Source organism: Lissotriton vulgaris, chromosome 10 (genome assembly GCF_964263255.1).
Source record: "Lissotriton vulgaris chromosome 10, aLisVul1.2, whole genome shotgun sequence".
Lineage (NCBI taxonomy): Eukaryota > Metazoa > Chordata > Amphibia > Caudata > Salamandridae > Lissotriton > Lissotriton vulgaris.
In genome coordinates this window covers 997,948,526-997,968,531 of record NC_141698.1, presented here as the reverse complement: position 1 = coordinate 997,968,531, position 20,006 = coordinate 997,948,526, and the positions used below count along the sequence as shown (strand labels likewise).

Below are 20,006 nucleotides of genomic sequence, written 5' to 3'. Positions count from 1 at the left end.
GGCGCTGAGTGATGCTGTGGTGGTGCTGAGTATTGTATATTGTATTGTTTATTGGATTTATATAGCGCTTATCACCCAGGGGTCTCTAAGCGCTTGCCTTGGGAACCCGTCCTTGTCACTGCAGGCATAACGGGGAAGGGCAGTCTCCAGGAGAGGAGAGATGGGAAAAGGGTAGCGCTCCATGGTACAACCTCCTCGGGCACCTGGAAAAAGCTCACCACCAGAGGTCTGAAATGCAAACACAGCACAGCACAGCGTATGTGCAGTTTCAATTTACAAGAAAGGATCCGAAAGATGTTTTGTAGCAAGGTCTGTCATTGTCCAAATAAGGTCACTGTTTCGAACGATAAAAAAAAAAAGTAATTTGACTTGGATTCAAGACTGGCTGAGACCCTCGCTGTATCCTGTCAAATCAGATGTGACTAATGTCAAGGCACCTGTAGTGACCAGAACAAACCCGAATATCGAGCCCAATTCCAGATAATGAAATATCAAAGCCAACAAACTAAAAGATACTGGTAGCCAACGGCTGGTCCGAGAGCTTACACCCACCCTCGTTACAACAAACTACGGATTGCGTGGGAGGGAGAGGAGTGCAAGGCAGAGAGAGGGGAGCAACCAAATGTGTGAGATCGCAATCAGCAGGCAACTAAGGATCAAACTAAACAGAAAAAGAGAGTGTGTGGCACATTCAAGGGCTTCCTACAGAGGCGCAACTAGAGCCAAATTTCGGTGTGGGGGGGGCGGATAACATTTTCGGGAGGGTGGGGGTAATTCTTCAAGGCACAGACAGAGTGGAGATGCTGGGGCTCCAAGAAGGTGTGAAAAACAACAAAGCCTCGTTAACAAGTGATTGTTCTTTTTAAAGACCTGTCAAGTACACGCCCGTGGCTGGCAGCTCAAACAAAATGCCAGTGTGTGTACGGAGGCTGAGGAGGTGTGGGGGGGAAGGCTGAGAGCTGAAGCCCGCTGAGCCCAATGGCTTCCTATGAGGAGCATCACAGAAGGGGCAGATTTCAAAGAAATGCTCGGGTATGACTACAACTGTACTGCAGCTTCATTCACACTATTCCCAGGTTGTGGCGTGCATTGCTCTGAACGGTGTGTTTGGGTCATGTGGCCTGTATGGGTAGTGTCTTGATGTGAGTTATAATATCGAGAGTTGCGCTCTTATGTTTATGTGGATCTGAGAAAAAAAAATGAAGTGACAGGGCGCAATAAAATGCTAGTGGGTGGGAGCAAAGAAAGTCTGTGAGTGCGGTTTGTCTACGCTTGAACTGATTTGGTGCTGTGCAAAAGAATGCTTAAGGCTAGTGTGTAACTGCACATAATTAGGAGTGTACATAAAAAACAACGGAATGCGAGGGAGGGAGAGGAGTGCAAGGCAGAGAGTGGGGACGGAAGGAAAAACCAATGGCGAGGGAGGGCCGGTCCAGCAGAGGAAGAGGCTGAAGGTGAGAGTGCGGGGGAGATAGCGAAAGGGTGAAAGAAGAGGCATGGGGGCAGGGGAGAGCATTCCTTTGAAGTTTGAAGCTCTCAGCATTTCTGTGGTGGGTCTAAAGCGCGTGAACGGGCACATGAACTGCATGTAATCCACGAGCGTCCATTTCTTCAAACTAGGATTAAGGTTCAGCGTTCTCTTTAATTTTTATTTTTAAGCAGGTACCTAGTAAGGAAGGAAGGAATCTACGATGTCATCTGAAAATACGTTTAAAAACCGCCCTCATTACTGTATTAAAAAGCCCATGACATGGAAAAGGGGTTGAGGCTTCTCTACCAAAGTGCTGCAAAAAAAGATCTACCGCTAAACATCGGCGTGCATGGTGGCCAATGGTGGCAATCGTTCTGTAGGGGGAGATGTCAAACTTAAAATGCTTGCGCTCCATTAAGAAAAGCTGCCGATAAACGTATAAAGGAACGTGTGTGCGAACGGCGCAAGGAGATACCATGCTTTGGGTAAGGGGGGCAGGCGCGTTCACGGCACATTAGGAGAGCGTGTTTTTACCACGCACGGACATTTAGCTGCCCCGGCAATTAACACAGCCTTTCGTTGAGCGCTACTCATTTCTGTGGCTGCACTTGGATGCAAAGGCCATTTCTTACTGCCCTCAGACAATATACCTTTGTATTACACTAAAAAGCTAACCCGGTTCGGAGCAATATTTCAGAAATCCGGCTGACAAATGTACCGCTTGTGCAAGCACCTATTACAACGGGCTGCTTCTAGCAAGAACGTAACCACTTTGCACAATATACCTAAATGTACAGAGTATGGGGGTGGAGACGGGGGTATTGTACCCAAAGACAACCGTGGTACAATAGGTCTCAAAGAAAACATATAAAAATTGTGAGGTACAGTCTAACGCATGGGTACTCACAAACTTTCTCTCGGGGGCCGAATTTACAGTGTGGTTTGTGGCCGAGGGCCGCACTGGTGGGGGCGGGGTCATTTGGGGGGCGGGGTCATTGGGGGCGGGGCTAGAGGGGGTAAAAAAAAAATTGTCCCGTTTCAAAACATTACTAGACAATGCTGTATTTCCAAAGCAGATGTAACTACATGCAGCACATGTTTATAATATTTTTTTTATTAGCAGACAAGGGCAATCTTAAGTGGGATTGAATGGCAATTTGCAGCAACCGGATATTCAGCACATGCCCAGTGCAGCATAGGCTTCTAGGTCCCAAAAATAGATATGTTAAACACAAACACTATGAACTTATTTTACATTTCATGTCACCAATTCGTTTTCGGTAATCTGGTACCAAGTTGGAAACGGCAAGCCTTAAGAGCTGCTCCAGATGTATGTCTGTAAGTTTATTTCTAAGTTTGCTCTTCAACAGTCCCATTGTGGAAAATGAACATTCGCAAGCATAGGTTGACCCAAACATACAAAGTACCTTCTGGGCCACTGTAACAAGAAGAGGAAACTTGTCAGGGGGCACAATTTTCCAGAATTCTTCTGGTGCTTGCCCCAAAAAAGATGCTTCAAGGGCTGAATTGTGCTGCATGTCAATGAGCTCTAGTTCTGCTTGAGCCCTTTCCATGCCAATAAGGGCAACAACATCAAGATTACGTGCACTCACCATCCAGGGGTTTTCAACCAGCCTGAACAGAGGGGTGAGGGCTCTGAACTGCGAAAATCGTCGTTTGATCTCCCCAGAAATTTCCTCAAGACATGCACCAGGGTCAAGGTTTGCCAGAATTTCTTGTGCCTTTGGAAACCTCTGCATTACAGCCAACAGTTTTGGAAAGTGGGTGAAGTCACTTTCATCCAGTTGTTCTTTGAATAGCACAAGCTTACTTTCAAAAGCATAAATACCATTCATGAGGGAGCACACAAGCTGTTGTTTACCTTGCAGGGTCAAATTGAGAGTATTAAAATGTGTGAAAAGATCTGAAAGAAAATGGAGCATAACAAGCCATTTCACATTGGTTAGTTCTGGGAACGATTGGCCTCTACTGTTCACAAAGAGTACAATTTCAGGAAGCAATGCGATGAACCGCTCCAGAACCTTCCCTTTGCTTAGCCAACGCACGTCAGTGTGCATCAAGACGTCGGTTTGTTCCGCTTCAGATTCCTGCAGCATTGCTTTAAAAAGTCTATGGTTCAGAGCTTTGGCACGGATAAAATTAACAATTTTCACTGCACCTTTTAGGACATTATTCAGTTCTCCATGCTTTAATTTTGCACACAACACTTCCTGGTGAATAATGCAGTGGTAGTCTATCACAGTCTGTCCTATGAGCTTCTTTTTAAGCATAGATACGAAGCCTCTGTCATGGCCTACCATGGCAGGAGCCCCATCCGTTGTTATGCTGACAAGAGTGTTCAGTGGTATGTCATTTGTTTTAAAGTAGTTACACATACTGTCCAGTACATCTTCTCCTCTTGTGTGCCCTTGCAGTAGTAGAAGGCAGAGGAGCTCTTCTTTGGGATGAAGTGATTGGTCCAGATACCTCACCCAAACTAATAACTGGGCCACATCGCCTATGTCTGTTGACTCATCCATGGCAATGCTGAAGAACGGTGACTCTCTGACTGCTTGGATCACCTGCTCCTTGACGTTTTGTCCCATTGCCTCTATTCTGCGTGCACATGTTGAATCTGATAGCTGCAATGAACCAATTTCCTTTAAAATGCTGGCTTTATTAGTGTAGCTGTCAAATAAAATTTCTGCTGCGGAAAGGAAACATTGCTTCATCAGCTCTGCATCTGTGAAAGGTTTTTTATGTTTGGCAAGCAAGTAGCAAATTTTGAAAGACGCTTCTGTAACAGCCTCAGATTCTTTCATCTGGCAAAGGAAGATCTTCTGCTGGGAAAGAAGTGCTTGCTTTAATGATGCCACTTTTGCAGAACGCAGTTTTGAGTTCAGTGGGAAGTTCGCAGTGAATCCAGAGTGCCGCGTTCTGTAGTGCCGTTCAAGGTTATACCTCTTAAGAACATTTACTTTCTCTTTGCAAAGCAAACAGGTGGCCTTTTCTTTTGGGCATTCCACAAACAAGTACTCTTCTTCCCACGCTTCCCGGAAGGTTCTGTGTTCACTCTGTATTGATCTGGGTCGTTTGCAAGCCTTAGAAACTGGACTGTAGGCCATTGCGGAGCTCTCCAGCTAGTTTGTTACTATGCAATCAGTAACAAGTACCAGGAATCTGATTTTCCACCCAACGTCACCCCACGACCGATGCGCCCCACGACCGCTGGACCGACACTGCGTCACGACCGCTGGACCGACACTGCGTCACGACCGCTGGACCGACACCACTTCTCGCAACAGATCTGTGAGCAACACCAAAGGAATGCAGGAAATGTGTCACTCAATAGGGATTTGAAATAAATGGCATGCACACACACACACACACACACGTACATACCAGCGCACCTTCACTCATAGGTATCTTAGCGCTGAATAACAGATTTTTATTGCTAGCCAACTCATTTTATCGACCTCAGATGAATGAAAGGTAGCACCTGCCGGGATTTGAACCTGTGACCATGAGCTAGAACACAGGGCCCTGCAGTGGACGCATTAGTCTACTGAGCCACCAGACTCCGTGTGCACACAGTACAAGGATACAGAGTAGAAACATGTGGGAGGAGCTAATTAGGACAGCCCTGTTTGGTGTGGAGTAGCTGTCAAACTAAAGGAATCTGAAAGGCTCAGATAGCATGGTCAAGTCTGTAGAGAGGGGATGGGTGAGACACATAATACATCATCTGCTGCTTAATGTGAATTAAGACAGGGTTGGGGGAGAGAGGGAGGGAGGGAGGGAGGGAGGGAGGAAAGAGGGAGAGGGGAGAGAGGGAGGGATGAGATGTTAAAGAACAAGCTGCAACTGGTGACCAAACACAGCCTGACTTTGACCTCTGTATGTGAAGTATAGCATTTTTATAACCAATAAATGGCATGTGCACACACACACACGTACATACCAGCGCACGTTCACCCATAGGTATCTTAGCGCTGAATTGGTGTTGACACGATGGAACACAATGCAACAAATGTACTGCCAGGCATTAATGCAATCGGAATTTCATGCAAGCACGAATACAACGTGACCGTGTGGAAAATAGAGCAACACATCCGGCTCCTGTGCAGGAGGCATGTTCCCAGGGTGCAGTGTCTTTTTCCCAGATGGGTAAAGTAACCAAAAAACCGCCAGCTGTAGCCAAAAGAAGCCACCTCCCACAGAGGGAGGGATGAGAGAGGGAGGGATGAGAGATAGATAGAAGTAATGTGCACACAGTTTCCCTGATGAAGTCAGTTATCAACCCATAGTAACTGGATAACATTTTGTCAGAGGTCAAACACAGTTAAAGTTGCAGGTTGGGCAATGATTGCAGCCTTAAACAGACTGCATTGTTTACAGAAGGTGTAACATGCAGGCACACATTGGATTTAATTTAATGGAAAAGCACTAAACATTTGGCATTTACTGAGCTACAAATTGTTCCTTAATTTGTTTTGGCAAGTCTAGTGAGCCCATTGCATACACACATGTTCCTGCGCAAGAATGTAACAAAAAACAACTATATCTAGGTAAAATGGGAAAAATAAAGTATTTTTTTTCCTTCAAGTCTTGTGAGTGAGGTGAAAACAAGGAGACCGAGGAGGGGAACACAGAAGATGCGTGGAGAGCATGGAGGTGTCTGTTTTGAGGCACAAGCCAGGGCCTCGTGACCTCTGTAGAAAGACCTTGCACACAGGCGAGGGGTGGCTCGTGCCTCAATACAAACGCCTCCATGCTCACAATTTAACCAGAAAATGCTTCCCTCATGTGCGCGCAGGTCATTCAGCATGGGGTATGAATCACGGAAAAAGGAAAGCGGGATAGACATAAGTGAGATTTGAGGTGTGCCCTGATCACCCAACCATGAATAAGTATTTGTTGCCCTTGTCCGTGGTAGACACTCTTTTACAGGCAGCGCAATCATACTCAAAAGGCAGATTTATTTTGCTTGGTGAGACATGAATAAATGCGAAGAAGCAGCAAAAGAGATTCGGGGAAAAACGCTCAGCCACAACGTTTTTGCAAAGCACCTTGACTTGGCATCTTTGAAATCCGTCAGTGAATTTGCACAGAAGATAAACGAAGAAGAATCTTAAAAGCAGCCTTCAAATATATTATCGTAATGGAGAGAGGGACGTCATACATGTGACTTATAAAAAGGCAAACTCATTTATGGTATTTTTTGATCCTATAATGCGGCTTCTGATCATTTTAAAACAAACCTGCATAGCACCACCTTTGGCAAATTGGATTAACAATGCTGCCATAATGTCTGTGCTGGGATGTAGGAGGCCCTGGCGTGGCTTGAGGTGCGAAGGGGAAGTTTGTCACTCCTATGCAAAATCACCCCTCCCCCTCCACTAATAACACCGGCTCGAAGGAATGTGCATTGTCTCGGTGGCTGTGGTGTTTACCTCTGCATCCCCGTGAAGTGGGAGACGCCTCCATGCTCATAATTTTTGTTTAAAATCAAAACACAGATAATGATAGTGGGTGTGGGTGGGGAGGTGGATACAAGGGGACCGAGGAGGGAAACACAGAATACGCGGGGTACCAAGCATGGCGGGCGGCAAGACTTAGGACAGTACCTGCAGGTTAGGAAAACAAATTGTGAGCATGGAGGGGTCCGTTTTGAGGCACGAGCCTGGCCCTCGCGACCTCTGTAGAAGGACCTTGCACACCGGCGAGGGCTGGCTCGTGCCTCAATACAAACGCCTCCATGCTCACAATTTGTTTTCATAACGCCGCTAATGATAGTGGGTGTGGGTGGGGAGGTGGAAACAAGGGACCGACGAGTGAAACACATAACATGCGGGTGCCAGGAGAATGGCGAGCGGCAAGACTCAGAGCACATACCTGCAGGTAACAAGGCTGCTGCAAAGATTCTCCCAGGGTGCGGGCTGCAACGTACCTCCGGGGCTGCGGGCTGCAATGTAAGGCGGCAAAGATCCTCCGGGGCTGCGGGCTGCAATGTAAGGCGGCAAAGATCCTCCGGGGCTGCGGGCTGCAAGGTGAGGTGGCAAAGATTCTCCGGGGCTGCGGGCAGCAAGGACGTCGTCACCATGGATACAGGAAGCTTCCCAAAGGTCCTTTAAAAGTCAGCTGTAAAGCGCTAGTTACAGCTGACTTTTAAAGGCCCTGTGCTTCGCGCCGGCCGGGTGCCGCATGTGACGTCACGGATGCAGGCCAATTAGAGGCAAACAGTAAACCGAGACGACGGCCGCAGTCGCAAACGTAGTGAATAGGTATTGTATACGTATTCACTACGTTTGTTCCTGCGGCCATCTTCTCGGTTACTAACTTCTTGGGGAAAACGTTTGTATAATGGGAAAACGGTCCGCGGGCCGCCAAGGAAGGCCAGGCGGGCCGCCACTGGCCCGCGGGCCGTACTTTGAGTACCCCTGGTCTAACGTGTATCGCTGTAGGAGCCTACATTTCAACAGCGGGAGTAGAGTGTGTAGATACGATAGAGCAGTAGCACCCACTCCCACTTTGCTGCAAGACAGGCCTGACGGACAGAACCTATGAAAACTATACACGACAAAGAAACTCATTTCGAAAAAAACAGCAAGCCTAACTTCCTCACATGGGTTGAGTGAAGGAAACCAAGAACGTCTTGGTACGAATGAGAAAGAGCTGCTATCAAAATACACCCGAAGTACCTCTCTCGCTTGGATATTTAAAGGCGCAGGGAGTGACGTCGGATACAAGAAATTCTTAAGCTGGATAAATAGAAGGGCTATAGTTTTTGAACAGCAATTAAACAAGTCTAGTACTCCTAAACTGTTATGTCTTCAAGCAGACACTACTACACGCTTGCAAGAGGTAAAACTAATTAAATTAAACTTATGACACATCCAAAAGGAAACAATCCGAACGTAATTCCACGAAATCCAAGTATCTCTCGTAGACAAGGAAAGCAGCCATGGAAACCTCTTAGACTGCGGGATGTAATTACGGGGGAGGAGAAGTGAGGCCGAGCGCGCACTGCGCACGCTGGGGAAGCAAGAGATGCCTGTGGGCTGATGGCTTTGATGTGGACGCGCTTTCCGCACGAGTGCACCACACGAACTGTCCGAAATCCACGATGGTTTCAGACCTTGGTTTGCCCACTATACTCTCGTCTATTATCCCTTGCAGGATTAATAGGTGAGACCTAATAAAAACCAAGGGGCATATCAACAGCCAGCGAAAATTATCGCTGACCGTGTTTAGCGTGCAGAAAATTAATGGCGCCTATCGCCAGATTCTATCGCCCGGTGAGCGCACTATCAGCAACGCGCATCGCCGAGGCGATAGAAATCCAGGCAATATCGGCGATAAGGGGCAATTACCTGCAATACAAAAAAGAGTTAGACGATAACATTGCTGATAGGCAGATGTGGACGCAGGACAATAATCCACCTCCCATTACAAACATAGCCAAGTCAGAAAATTAGCAGGTATAAGAAACCTGCGATATAGCCGGTTAGCGCTAATTTAAATGTCGCTAGGCCGGATAGCGATTTGATTGATTATAGGGAGAATTCCTGTTAGCGATTAATATCGCTGTAGTTCACACAGAAATGCCTACCTCGCATCACATTAGCGATGCGAGGCGATAAAATTATGGGTGCTAAGGCATGGATTCACGCGTTAGCGTGTCCATGCTGATAGGGCGTTAACATTATCGCCGCTTTTTGCCCGAAAAGGGACGCAAAAGAGGCGATAATGTTAAGCCAGGCCCTTGGTGATATGCCCCTCAATTTGAAGACATATTCATTGTTAATTCACCTTTGAACCTCCAGCACAATTATTTAGGGCATGCAACAGCACCCCGTGCCCCAACTTCCAGCATTTACGCCTCTTTATTTTTAAGGCTCGCCCCTTTCCGATTCCGCAGGAATAGGAAAAGAGCCCTAATGCAGACAAACCATACTTAAGGCCAAGGGCTCTCCAGCGGATTTTGGGAAGTGCACGCCTCATGCACGAGCTTGCCTGAGCCTTCTGCCTATCAGCCTGTCAGCCTGCCAGTTCTCCTACCCTAATTATTCACTTCACTGACTCTGGCTCTTCAAAGGCTCTGCTCCCCGCCCCCCACCTGCACTTCACGGCCGCTTGCCTTCTGTCCCTTAATCTCCCCGTGACTCCCCCCTCACCTCTCCCACTCCACTGCTTCTGGCCCCCACCATTTGCTCAGGACATTGCTTGTTTATTGCCGAGACCGTGTACGATTCAAAGCTCATTCGTAAAATCCTTTGTAAGTTTGTTTTAGCTGAATGGTAACATTTCATTGGATGCTTCTTCTCTGTAAATGCGGGTCAACTCAAGGGTGGGTTAAATGTGCAAGAAATTCCCCATTAATGTGTCCGGGTCTGCACGGTCTCAGTTCTGGGTGCTTTCTGTTCATACAGAAGAAGAAAACAACGTATCCTGAAACACACTGATCTTTCTTTCGGGAAGTAACTGGTGGTTTACTACTCAACTCTCTGGTCGATTTCATTATCACGTTTGTGTGGCTTCGATGCTGTGACAGTTACAGTCGCGCATCCTAGATGCACACAATAATCCTAGCTATAGATCGATATGATTAAAGCGTAATTTTTGAATATCCTCCGGTTCACTTTAACGTCTAAAACAAAACCTGACTTTGATGTCAAATGCACCAACCTTGCAACGTACAGTGTCACTTTTGACTGGAGTCGGGATCGGTAACAAATTAATAGGAAGAGAAGAGCCGTGTCAGTGGTCTGGCTTGGCACTAAGAGCCCATGTACGAGCTAAGCCATGAAAATGATTGGCATGTAATTTGTACAACTCATACGTGTAAAAAAAATGATAATGTCTCTTCAGAATTAAAAAAAAAGTGTCTTTCTTTAATTGCCGCACAGAGACATTTCATGTTTAGTACATCAGATTACATCACTGCAGAGGCATTTATTAAAAGCATTTTAAGAAAACTTCATGCCCTCCATGTGACCATGCCATTATTGATGTGCCATAAGAGTCTAGCCAATTGTCCTGTGCACCCTTTATGTGCCCTTGATTCTTATTATATATTGAGATACAATATTATTAAACAAAGCACGTTTATTAAACACACAAGCGAGGTTTGATTAGGATCGCACTGTTTGGTCAAACCAGCAAGCCAGTATTGACTTTAGGTTTTCTGGTTTCACACTCTGCAGTTCAGCCACTACTCGAATCTCTTTCTTCTATTTTACATCAAATGCTCATACTTTCGCTTCAGTTCCTGGTGACTGAAGTTGGAGAGTGGGAGGCAGGCAGAAGCCACCTGAAATATCATCTTGTTTGGGCTTGAGGGTAAAAGAAACAAAAGCTACACATTTTGGCTTGAGCCTTCAGTGCGTAAACCCAAGGCTCGCCCAACTTTACTTTTATCCAGCCCTGGTTCTAGTGAGGGAAAGGGAGGGCAGTCAGGCCCACTCCTCCTTCCTCCACAAATGTGCCCATATCCCCAGGGATGCGCCAGTTAACATGCGCCACAGTGCGCCACAGCTCCGCCAGCCATGGTGCGCCGCATTTATAATGCGGCGCACCATGGTGTAAAAAACGGCACAGATGCGTGACGCATCTGTGCCGGAAATGTGGCGCATTGCTGGAGTTGCGTCGCAAGCGCGACGCAGCTCCAGCAAGGCTCGGGGGTGCCCCATTTTAACAATGCTGCGTCAAGACCTACGCCTGCTTCAAGCAGGCGCAGGCTTTTGACGCAGCATTGGCTTAAAAGTGACTAAGTGAAATCTCATAGATTTCACTCAGCCACTTTTGCGAGGCGCACCTGCCCCGGAAGGCCCACCCTGCGCCGGAACGCCCACAAGCGGCGCAGGGCTTTACAACGTGACGAATCTGCCTAGATGCGTCACGTTGTAAATCGTTCGTAGGGATGCGCCACGCTTACGCCACCTTGCGTGACGCAACAGCGGCGTAAACGTGGCGCAAGGGCCTCATAAATCTGCCCCTTAATTTTCATGATCACCCGAAATTACGTGGCCTGCTTTAAGTGCCTGGGGCAAGTGTGAAAAACAGCAGGGATGGAAGCTACTGATCTTGAGCACAAATGAACAGAATAGGGAGACTGCAGACTCTCATCATAAGGAGCGTGTGAGACAAAAAACATTAACGTAAGGAACAATTTGAAAGTGATTTTGCCTTCCTATGTGAAATTACTTATTTATTTGTGACTAGAGCAAATATATCTAATTTCTTTTTTACTTCTGTAAGGCCATTCTTGACTTGTGGAGCAATATTAACATTTATAACTTTTTTTTAATAAAATGCTAAATACAGGACTTCTGCTGTTGCTGGGTGCTGTAAAATAAGTTAATGGTACTGCACAATGCATATGACATCGGATTAAGAAAAGCATACAATGGATTATGGCTTTATACATGATATGAGGTTTCTGGGTATATTGGAAGTACATTGCCCATTATGTGCCCTCTTTAGCACTTTGTAATTGGTAGGACCCTTGTTTAAATCCCAGAAAGGGAGTCTCAGCATTTCAGCCTTCTGAGATTGACAAATTGAGTATGACTGAATTGTCTTTGTCATTATCGGGCCTTCATAGAGCCAAGGCACAGCAGAGTTTCCCTCTCAGCTCTGGGAAGGTATTCATGCATTCGTTGTCCCACGGTGGTGGAAGGGACACATCGTTGTGTGTAAGTCTCTGTAGAGGCTTTGCCAATAGGAGCACATTGGGAATCAACTGACAACAGTAGTCTACCTTTCCTAGGAATATCCTGCCTTCTCTCTGTGTTATAGGGTGTTCATTCTCTGGAATGTAGAGATTCTCTCTTGGAACACTTTCCTAGCACCTTTCTCAATATGATGTCCCAGATACAAAGTTCCCTCTGACATTACTACAGTTTGTAGGGGATACTTGGTGCCCATTTTCTGCCAAATGGTTCAACTAGGTTAGTGTGTTGTCTACATGCATCTGTGTTGTCTACACCACCAGTAGGTTGTCAATATATTGCACCAGAAATGAGTTGCATGGCAACTGCAAGGTCTCCCGACTATTTTTCAGTACCGTATTAAAGATTGAGGTTTCTGTGTGCACTCATGTGGGACTTGCCACAATGGCAGTTTCAATCTAAAAATCACAAAGCGTAAATAAACTGACTATTCTCTTGTAGAGGAATGGAAAAGAACGCTTGAAAATGCCCAAATGCTATTCATCATCACAAGGGCTTTGAAAAAGTCTCACAATAGGATTTGGTAACGCTTGATGAAATCCGAAACCTACCCTCCCCCTTTTTCTTTTTATATGGTTTCTACAAACCCTTCACAGGTGATTTGAAGGGACTCCCTTACATTTCCACAAGTTGCCTTACCGTGGCATGGATTCATTAACAGGCGTTGTTCCAGCCACTGCCTCAGGTGAGAGGTTGCATTGGGGCATACTCTGCATTAGACTTCATTGTTATTTTCACAAGGCCGGCATCTTTGATCAGAATGATATCTTTGCTTGTAAAATCCCAGACTTCCTCCTTCACCTAATCCTTAAGTTGGAAGGTAAGTCTTTTCTTGTTAGGTCTGGGAATAACCCAACGGTTGTCTCTTGGTTTTTCGCTTCGAAGTCTAAGCCCTCATTGTGTTTCTGAAGTTCAACACATTCCAGTGTGCAGTAGATAAAACAATTTAATTTGCAGAGATTTATTATAAACTGATGGTCTTCTTTGAGAGGCCCTACATTCCACATGGACTTTACTCTGTCTATTGGAGATGACTACAACTTGGACTTGTTTTCCTGATTGAGCTAGGTTAGGTACCACTAACAGTAGAGCATTCTAACAGTAGAGCGGGTAGCTCCAGAATCGATCAAGAGCGATACGGGCTGCCATTCACCTCTCAATCTTCATATGGCCTACTCTGGTCTATTAAGAAAAAAGAGAGTCACCCCTTGTGTTGAATATTCTAATAGTATAAAGACCACTCTCATAACCACACCCTTTTCACTCCAATTTCCACACACTGAACTTTACAATTTGTAAATGGGTCTCATTTATACATTTTTTTAAGCGTTCTAATATTATCCTAAAACTGCACATACATGGATTTGTACTTGGTCACAAATGGAGTTCCTTAGAGTTGAGATCTAACCTATATTCCATCAGCATTAAAAACACAATTCATATATTTCCCTAAATAACATCAGTAACCATCACACAGAACATGTAAAGTTAGCTACATAGTTTCATCATCATACTACATTGAAAAATCACAATACAAAATGTAGAGTTGTTGACACAGCGTTTCGGTAGATTGAACTTGATGAACACCACCTTCTTCAGGACAAACACTTTTTTGTCAACACAGCTCTCTATAACATATAAAAAATGTGTACACAATTACATTAATAATGGACATAGTCACATATAAAAGCTCAGTTATTCAAAACATTTGTTCTGATCATCAGTACTTAATCATACCAACAACCCCTTTCATGCCATTTCCCAGCTTCTCCTTCCCTGAGATGTATAATAGATTCTTGGGTTGGGTAAAGGGATCCTAATTGCTTTTAGCTCCAAGGTCTTTTTTATACATATTTTGTGGTTATGTTATACCACCCATTTATTAGAGCGTATGAAGTAACTTCATTGTGGGATTGCGAACTCCAACCCCAGTTTTTAAATATATACTGGTATTTATTACTGACACTCTGTTATTCTAAAACCACTTCCTGTTGTTCCAGTTGAGTTTGGAGAATATTTTAAGGAATATTGTTTTCTGCAAAGATTTTAATATAAAACCTACTTAATACCTTTACAAAATAAATGATAACACATCCAACGTAAAAAGGACCCCACATTTATACCGATTTACCTTATATTTATATCCTTATAGGACTATTCAAGGAAATTTCCATTAATTAATTTCCCTTGATGTCATCCACATGTTTCTTGTAGGATAAGTTACACTGTTATGTTCCATGTAGGCACCCTAATATAGGCCTGGGTAATATCATGCACCTTCACCTACATTACCTCCCTTACACTACACAGTAACAAGCCTTTTAGGATTGAACCTTTATCTAGTTGTAGTCCTGGGCACAGAAGGAGGGTTTTCCCTGAACAATAGCGCCCTATAACTTCATCAATAGACTCGCACAGTATGAATAAATATTCATGAGGGTTCTTGGAAGTCAGGCAGGGGCTACACCACCTGCATACTATCTACGTACAAAGTTCTTCCTATACGTCTTCCTCAAATCCAACAATGACTAATACAAGAAACGAGAACAAAGGAACCCTTTATACTTTTTAGGTCTCACTGAGCAATGCGTAAGCATTGTGGCGAGATTCTTGTAAGCGGTCCGAAAACCCTACCAAAACTGCGGATTAGACACAGTTCATGTGAGACAGGCGCGTGCACAATGCCAGCCACGTCACACACCACCATTTGTCTGTGCCTCGGCATCAGACTTCAAAGGCTTCCGCTCCCCCCAATCAGACTTCAAAGGCTGTCACTCCTCCGCCCCCGCATCAGACTTCAAAGGAATGCGCTCCCGCTCCCTCGCCACAGCAATGCCGAGAGCTTGTTTCTGGATGAAAGTGAAAGCCTACCATGCTTGTTTACAGTAGCCTTGCCCCTCAAATGCTGTTACTGTGTTGCCATCTCTCTAGGTGCACTCAGCTTGAAAACACTCGACTTGCTAGCTGCAATGCTACATCCGCTATGCTTTGCCTTTAGACAAGTTGATCCCTCGCAGACTGTGCTGACTCTGCCCCTCCTGATTCTGAAACTGGCCAACACAGTCACCAGCAGTCTCTCATCTCTGTCTTATGATGTCTGCCCTGCCACCATTTACTTCGGACCCTCACCCTCACACACCCTCTCACCCTCACAACCTCTCACACCCTCACACCCTCACTCACCCTCACCCACCCTCACACACACTCACTCATCATCACTCACCCTCACTCACCCTCACCCTCACCCCCTCACAACCCTCTCACCCTCACTCACCCTCACCCCCTCACACCCCCACACCCTCTCACCCTCACACCCCCTCACCCTCACCCTCACACCCTCACCCTCACCCTCACTCACCTCCTCACTGTCACACACCTCCTCACCCTCACACCCCCTCACTGTCACACCGCCTCACCCTCACACCCTCACCCTCACACCCTCTCATCCTCACCCTCACACTCCCTCATCCTCACCCTCACCCTCACACATGCTCACCCTCACACACCGTCACACACCCTCACCCTCACACACCCTCACCCTCACACACCCTCAAACACCCTCTCACCCTGAAACACCCCCTCACCCTCACATCCCTTCACCCTCACATCCCCTCACCCTCCCTCATACCCCCTCACCCTCTCACCCCACACCCTCACCCTCACACACCCTAACTCACCCTCACACACCCTCACACCCCCTCACACCCCCTCTCACCCTCACACCCCTCACCCTCACACCCCCTCACCCTCACACCCTCACCCACCCTCACCCTCACACCCCCTCACCCTCACACCCTCTCACACACCCTCACCCCTGTCACCCTCACTCACCCTCATACCCCCTCACCCTCACACCCTCTCACCCTCACACTCTCACCCTAACACCCCTTACCCACCCCCTCACACCCCCTCACCCTCACAACCCCAAACCCTCTAACAGCTCGAACAGCCAGGTCTTCAGTTGCCTCCTGAAGGAGAGGTGGTCTTGGGTGAGGCGGAGGTGGATGGGGAGGGAATTCCAGGTCTTGGCTGCCAGGTAGGAGAAGGATCTTCCTCCCATGGTGGTTCTTCGGATGCATGGGACGGTGGTGAGGGCGTGGTTGGTCGATCGTAGTTGGGGGGTGGGAGTGTAGAAGGTCATGCGGTTGTTGATGTACCTAGGGCCCAGGTCGTGGAGTGCTTTGTGTGCGTGGGTGAGGAGGCGGAACGTGATTCTTTTGCTGACGGGGAGCCAATGCAGGTCTCTCAGGTGTCTGGAGATGTGGCTGTGGTGGGGGATGTCCAGGATGAGTCATGCGGTGGCGTTCTGGATGCGTTGGAGTCTTTTCTGCAGTTTGGCTGTGGTTCCGGTGTAGAGGGTGTTTCCGTAGTCTAGTCGGTTGGTGACAAGTGCCTGGGTGACCGTCTTCCTGGTTTCGGTGGGGATCCATCTGAAGATCTTTCGGAGCATGCGTAGGATGTTAAAGCATGAAGATGAGACGGCGTTGACTTGTCTGGTCATCGACAGGGAGGAGACCAGGATGAAGCCCAAGTTGCGTGCGTGGTCCGTTGGTTTGGGTGCGCAGCCTATGGCCGGGGACCACCAGGAGTCATCCCAGGCGAATGGTGTTGACCCAAGGATGAGGACTTCCGTCTTGTCTGAGTTCAGTTTCAGGCGGCTGTTCTTCATCCACTCTGCTACTTCTTTCATCCCTTCATGTAGGTTAGTTCTGGCGGTGGCGGGGTCGTTGGTGAGGGAGAGGATCAGCTGGGTGTCGTTGGCGTGGGAGATGATGTTGAGGCTGTGTTGGCGTGCGATGGCTACGAGGGGGCTCACGTACACGTTGAAGAGGGTGGGGCTGATGGATGAACCTTGTGGTACGCCGCAGATGACTTCGGTGGCCTCAGATCTGAACGGGGAGGCGGACTCTCTGGGTTCTTCCGGCGAGGAACGAGATGATCCACTCCAGGGCCTTCTCTTGGATTCCGACGTTGCTGAGGCGTTGAACTAGGGTGCGGTGGCAGACAGTATCGAATGCTGCGGCGAGGTCCAGGAGGATGAGGGCCGCTGTTTACCCTTTGTCGAGCAGGTTTCGTATGTCGTCAGTGGCTGCGATGAGGGTGGTCTCGGTGCTGTGATTGGCTCGGAAGCCGGACTGTGAGTGGTCGAGGGATCTGTTCGTCTCGAGGAAGGCGGCCAGCTGTTTGTTGACGGTCTTCTCAATGACTTTGGCGGGAAACGGAGCAGCGAGATGGGGCAGTAGTTCTTGAGGTCGGTGGGGTCTGCCGATAGTTTCTTCAGGAGGGCGCTGAGTTTGGCCTGCTTCCAGCTCTCCGGGAAGGTGGCGGTGTTGAAGGAGCAGTTGATGGTGTCCCGGAGTTGGGGTGCGATGACAGAGTCTGCCTTGTTGATGACGTGGTGAGGGCATGGGTCGGTTGGTGATCCGGAGTGGATGGTGTTCATCGTCCGGATGGTGTCTTCGGTGTTGACTGGGGTCCAGTCGCGGAGGGTGGTGGTGGGGAGCGTTGGTTCTATGGTTGGGTGCGTGGTCTGTTCGCCGAAGCTGTTGTGTATGTCTGCGATCTTGTTGTGGAAGAACGTGGCAAGTGAGTCGCAGATGTCTTGTGAGGAAGTAATGTTGTTGTTTCCGGGGCTGGGGTTGGAGAGCTCTTTGACGATGCTGAAGAGCTCCTTGCTGTTGTGTGCCTTGTTGTCTAAACGTTCCTTGAATGCTGTCTTCTTGGTGGTGTGGATCAGCTGGTGGTGTTTGTGGGTGGCGTGCTTGAGGGCGGTCATGTTGTCTGTGGTCGGGTTCTTTTGCCAGGTTTTCTCAAGGGTGCGGCAGTTCTTCTTGGAGTTCTTGAGGTCCCCTAACATGGCATTACAAAGCATAGCATAGCATAACAAAACATAGCATAACAAAACATAGCATAGCAAAACAAAGCATAGCATAATAAAACACAACACAACAAAACATAGCATAACAAAACATAGCATAGCAAAACAAAGCATAGCATAATAAAACACAATACAACAAAACATAGCATAACAAAACATAGCATAGCATAATAAAGCAAAGCATAGCAAAACACAACAAAACATAGAATAGCATAACAAAACACAACAAAACATAGCATAGCATAACAAAACAAAGCATAGGATAGCAAAACTAAACATAGCATAGCATAAAAAACATAGCATAACAAAACATAGCATAGCAAATCAAAGCATAGCATAATAAAAAACAACAAAACATAGCATAGCATCGCATAACAAAACAAAGCATAGGATAGCAAAACAAAACATAGCATAACATAATAAAACATAGCATAACAAAACACAACACGTAGCATAACAAAACATAGCAAAACACAACAAAACATAGCATAGCTTAACAAAACACAACAAAACATTGCATAGCAAAACAAAACATATAATAGCATAGCAAAACATAGCATACCAAACACACAAAAAATAGCATAACAAAACATAGCATAGCAAAACAAAGCATAGCATAATAAAACACAGCAAAACATAGCATAGCATAACAAAACCTAGCATAGCATAACAAAGCATAACATAGCATAACAAAACACAGCATAGCATAACAAATCAAAGCATAGGATAGCAAAACATAGCATAGCATAACAAAACAAAACATAGGATAGCAAAGCAAAACATAGCATAGCATACAGCATCACTCCGCACCACCACAGCATCACTCAGGGGCACCACAACATCGCTATGCGCTACCACAGCATCACTGAACGCCACATCATCACTTGTTCACCATCACAACATCACTCAGCGCCACCACAGCATCAATTTGTGCAACCATTCAACAACACCTGGTTCACATATGTTCTCTCAATGTTTCAAGCTTTATTACAAATGTAACAAAAAGATGTTAATATTTCACTTCCGTTCTTGGATTTTCGTCACAATAAAATACACTGAACATAATCTTCACAAAAGTTATTTACAAAACTTTAAGCTACTGCCATTATAAATTACAAGAACTTTCATTTAATTATTAATTATTGAAAAAAAATTAAAAGCCATTGTTATTTGTAATATCAATATATGTAAGTCATGTAAATACAACACATATTGCATTACAAATGCTATAGGTGTAACATTTGAGAAAGTTATATAACTATTGGCATTGTAAATGACAAAGCTAATAATTTCGCTATTTTCAAAAACAAAACACAAATAAAAAATGTGTCGTTTACAATACCAATAGCTCAAACTTTCCTAATGCGAGACCTATTGCTTGGCAAATGCTTGTTCTTATACTTTGTCTTGGATGCTGTCACCTGACCTGTGAACTTTATATTTGTGCACCTGATACTTCCTCTACTCACCTGATAATGTAGCTTTTCCGCAATGGTATTTTTTTTTAACCAAGGTGTTATTTGCAGATCAAAAAATCCGTAAGCCTGTGTCAGCAGAGGCTGTATCAACAAAATAAATTGCGATGAAAGGCGCTGTAAGCGCGCCTCCTTAAAAAGCGTTAAACTGACCTGTGCGTTCCCCACTCCCGCCGCTAGAGGGCCTGCTCGTCTTTGCTTTGCGGATATTATCTGCTAACTGTATTCTCTTATTCCCTATCAAGCGCTCCGATGCCCTAGGGCGGGGTCAGCGCTATACGACGAAATAAATAAATATATAAATACATATATAAATAAATGCATACATTAATAAATAGAGAAATGTTTTCAAGTAAATCGCAGATTGCTGGGCTCATTCTCAGATATTGATTAATTAGTAAAGATCTCATATTTCCATAGTAAACGTTATTTCTTCCGATCTCGGCTCA

General features: G+C 46.0%; 1 protein-coding gene across 1 annotated transcript; it reads right to left on the bottom strand.

The window, feature by feature from the left end:
• Positions 1 to 2,709: 2,709 nt before the first annotated feature.
• LOC147689124 (general transcription factor II-I repeat domain-containing protein 2B-like) lies at positions 2,710 to 4,596 on the bottom strand. Its single transcript, XM_086939871.1, has one exon. The coding sequence runs from the start codon at positions 4,594 to 4,596 to the stop codon at positions 2,710 to 2,712; it is 1,887 nt and encodes a 628-aa protein (XP_086795997.1).
• Positions 4,597 to 20,006: the final 15,410 nt, after the last annotated feature.

What these genes read in the sequence shown, in the direction of transcription:
- LOC147689124 (XM_086939871.1), bottom strand. Translation starts at nt 4,596, where the DNA reads ATGGCCTACAGTCCAGTTTCTAAGGCTTGCAAACGACCCAGATCAATA.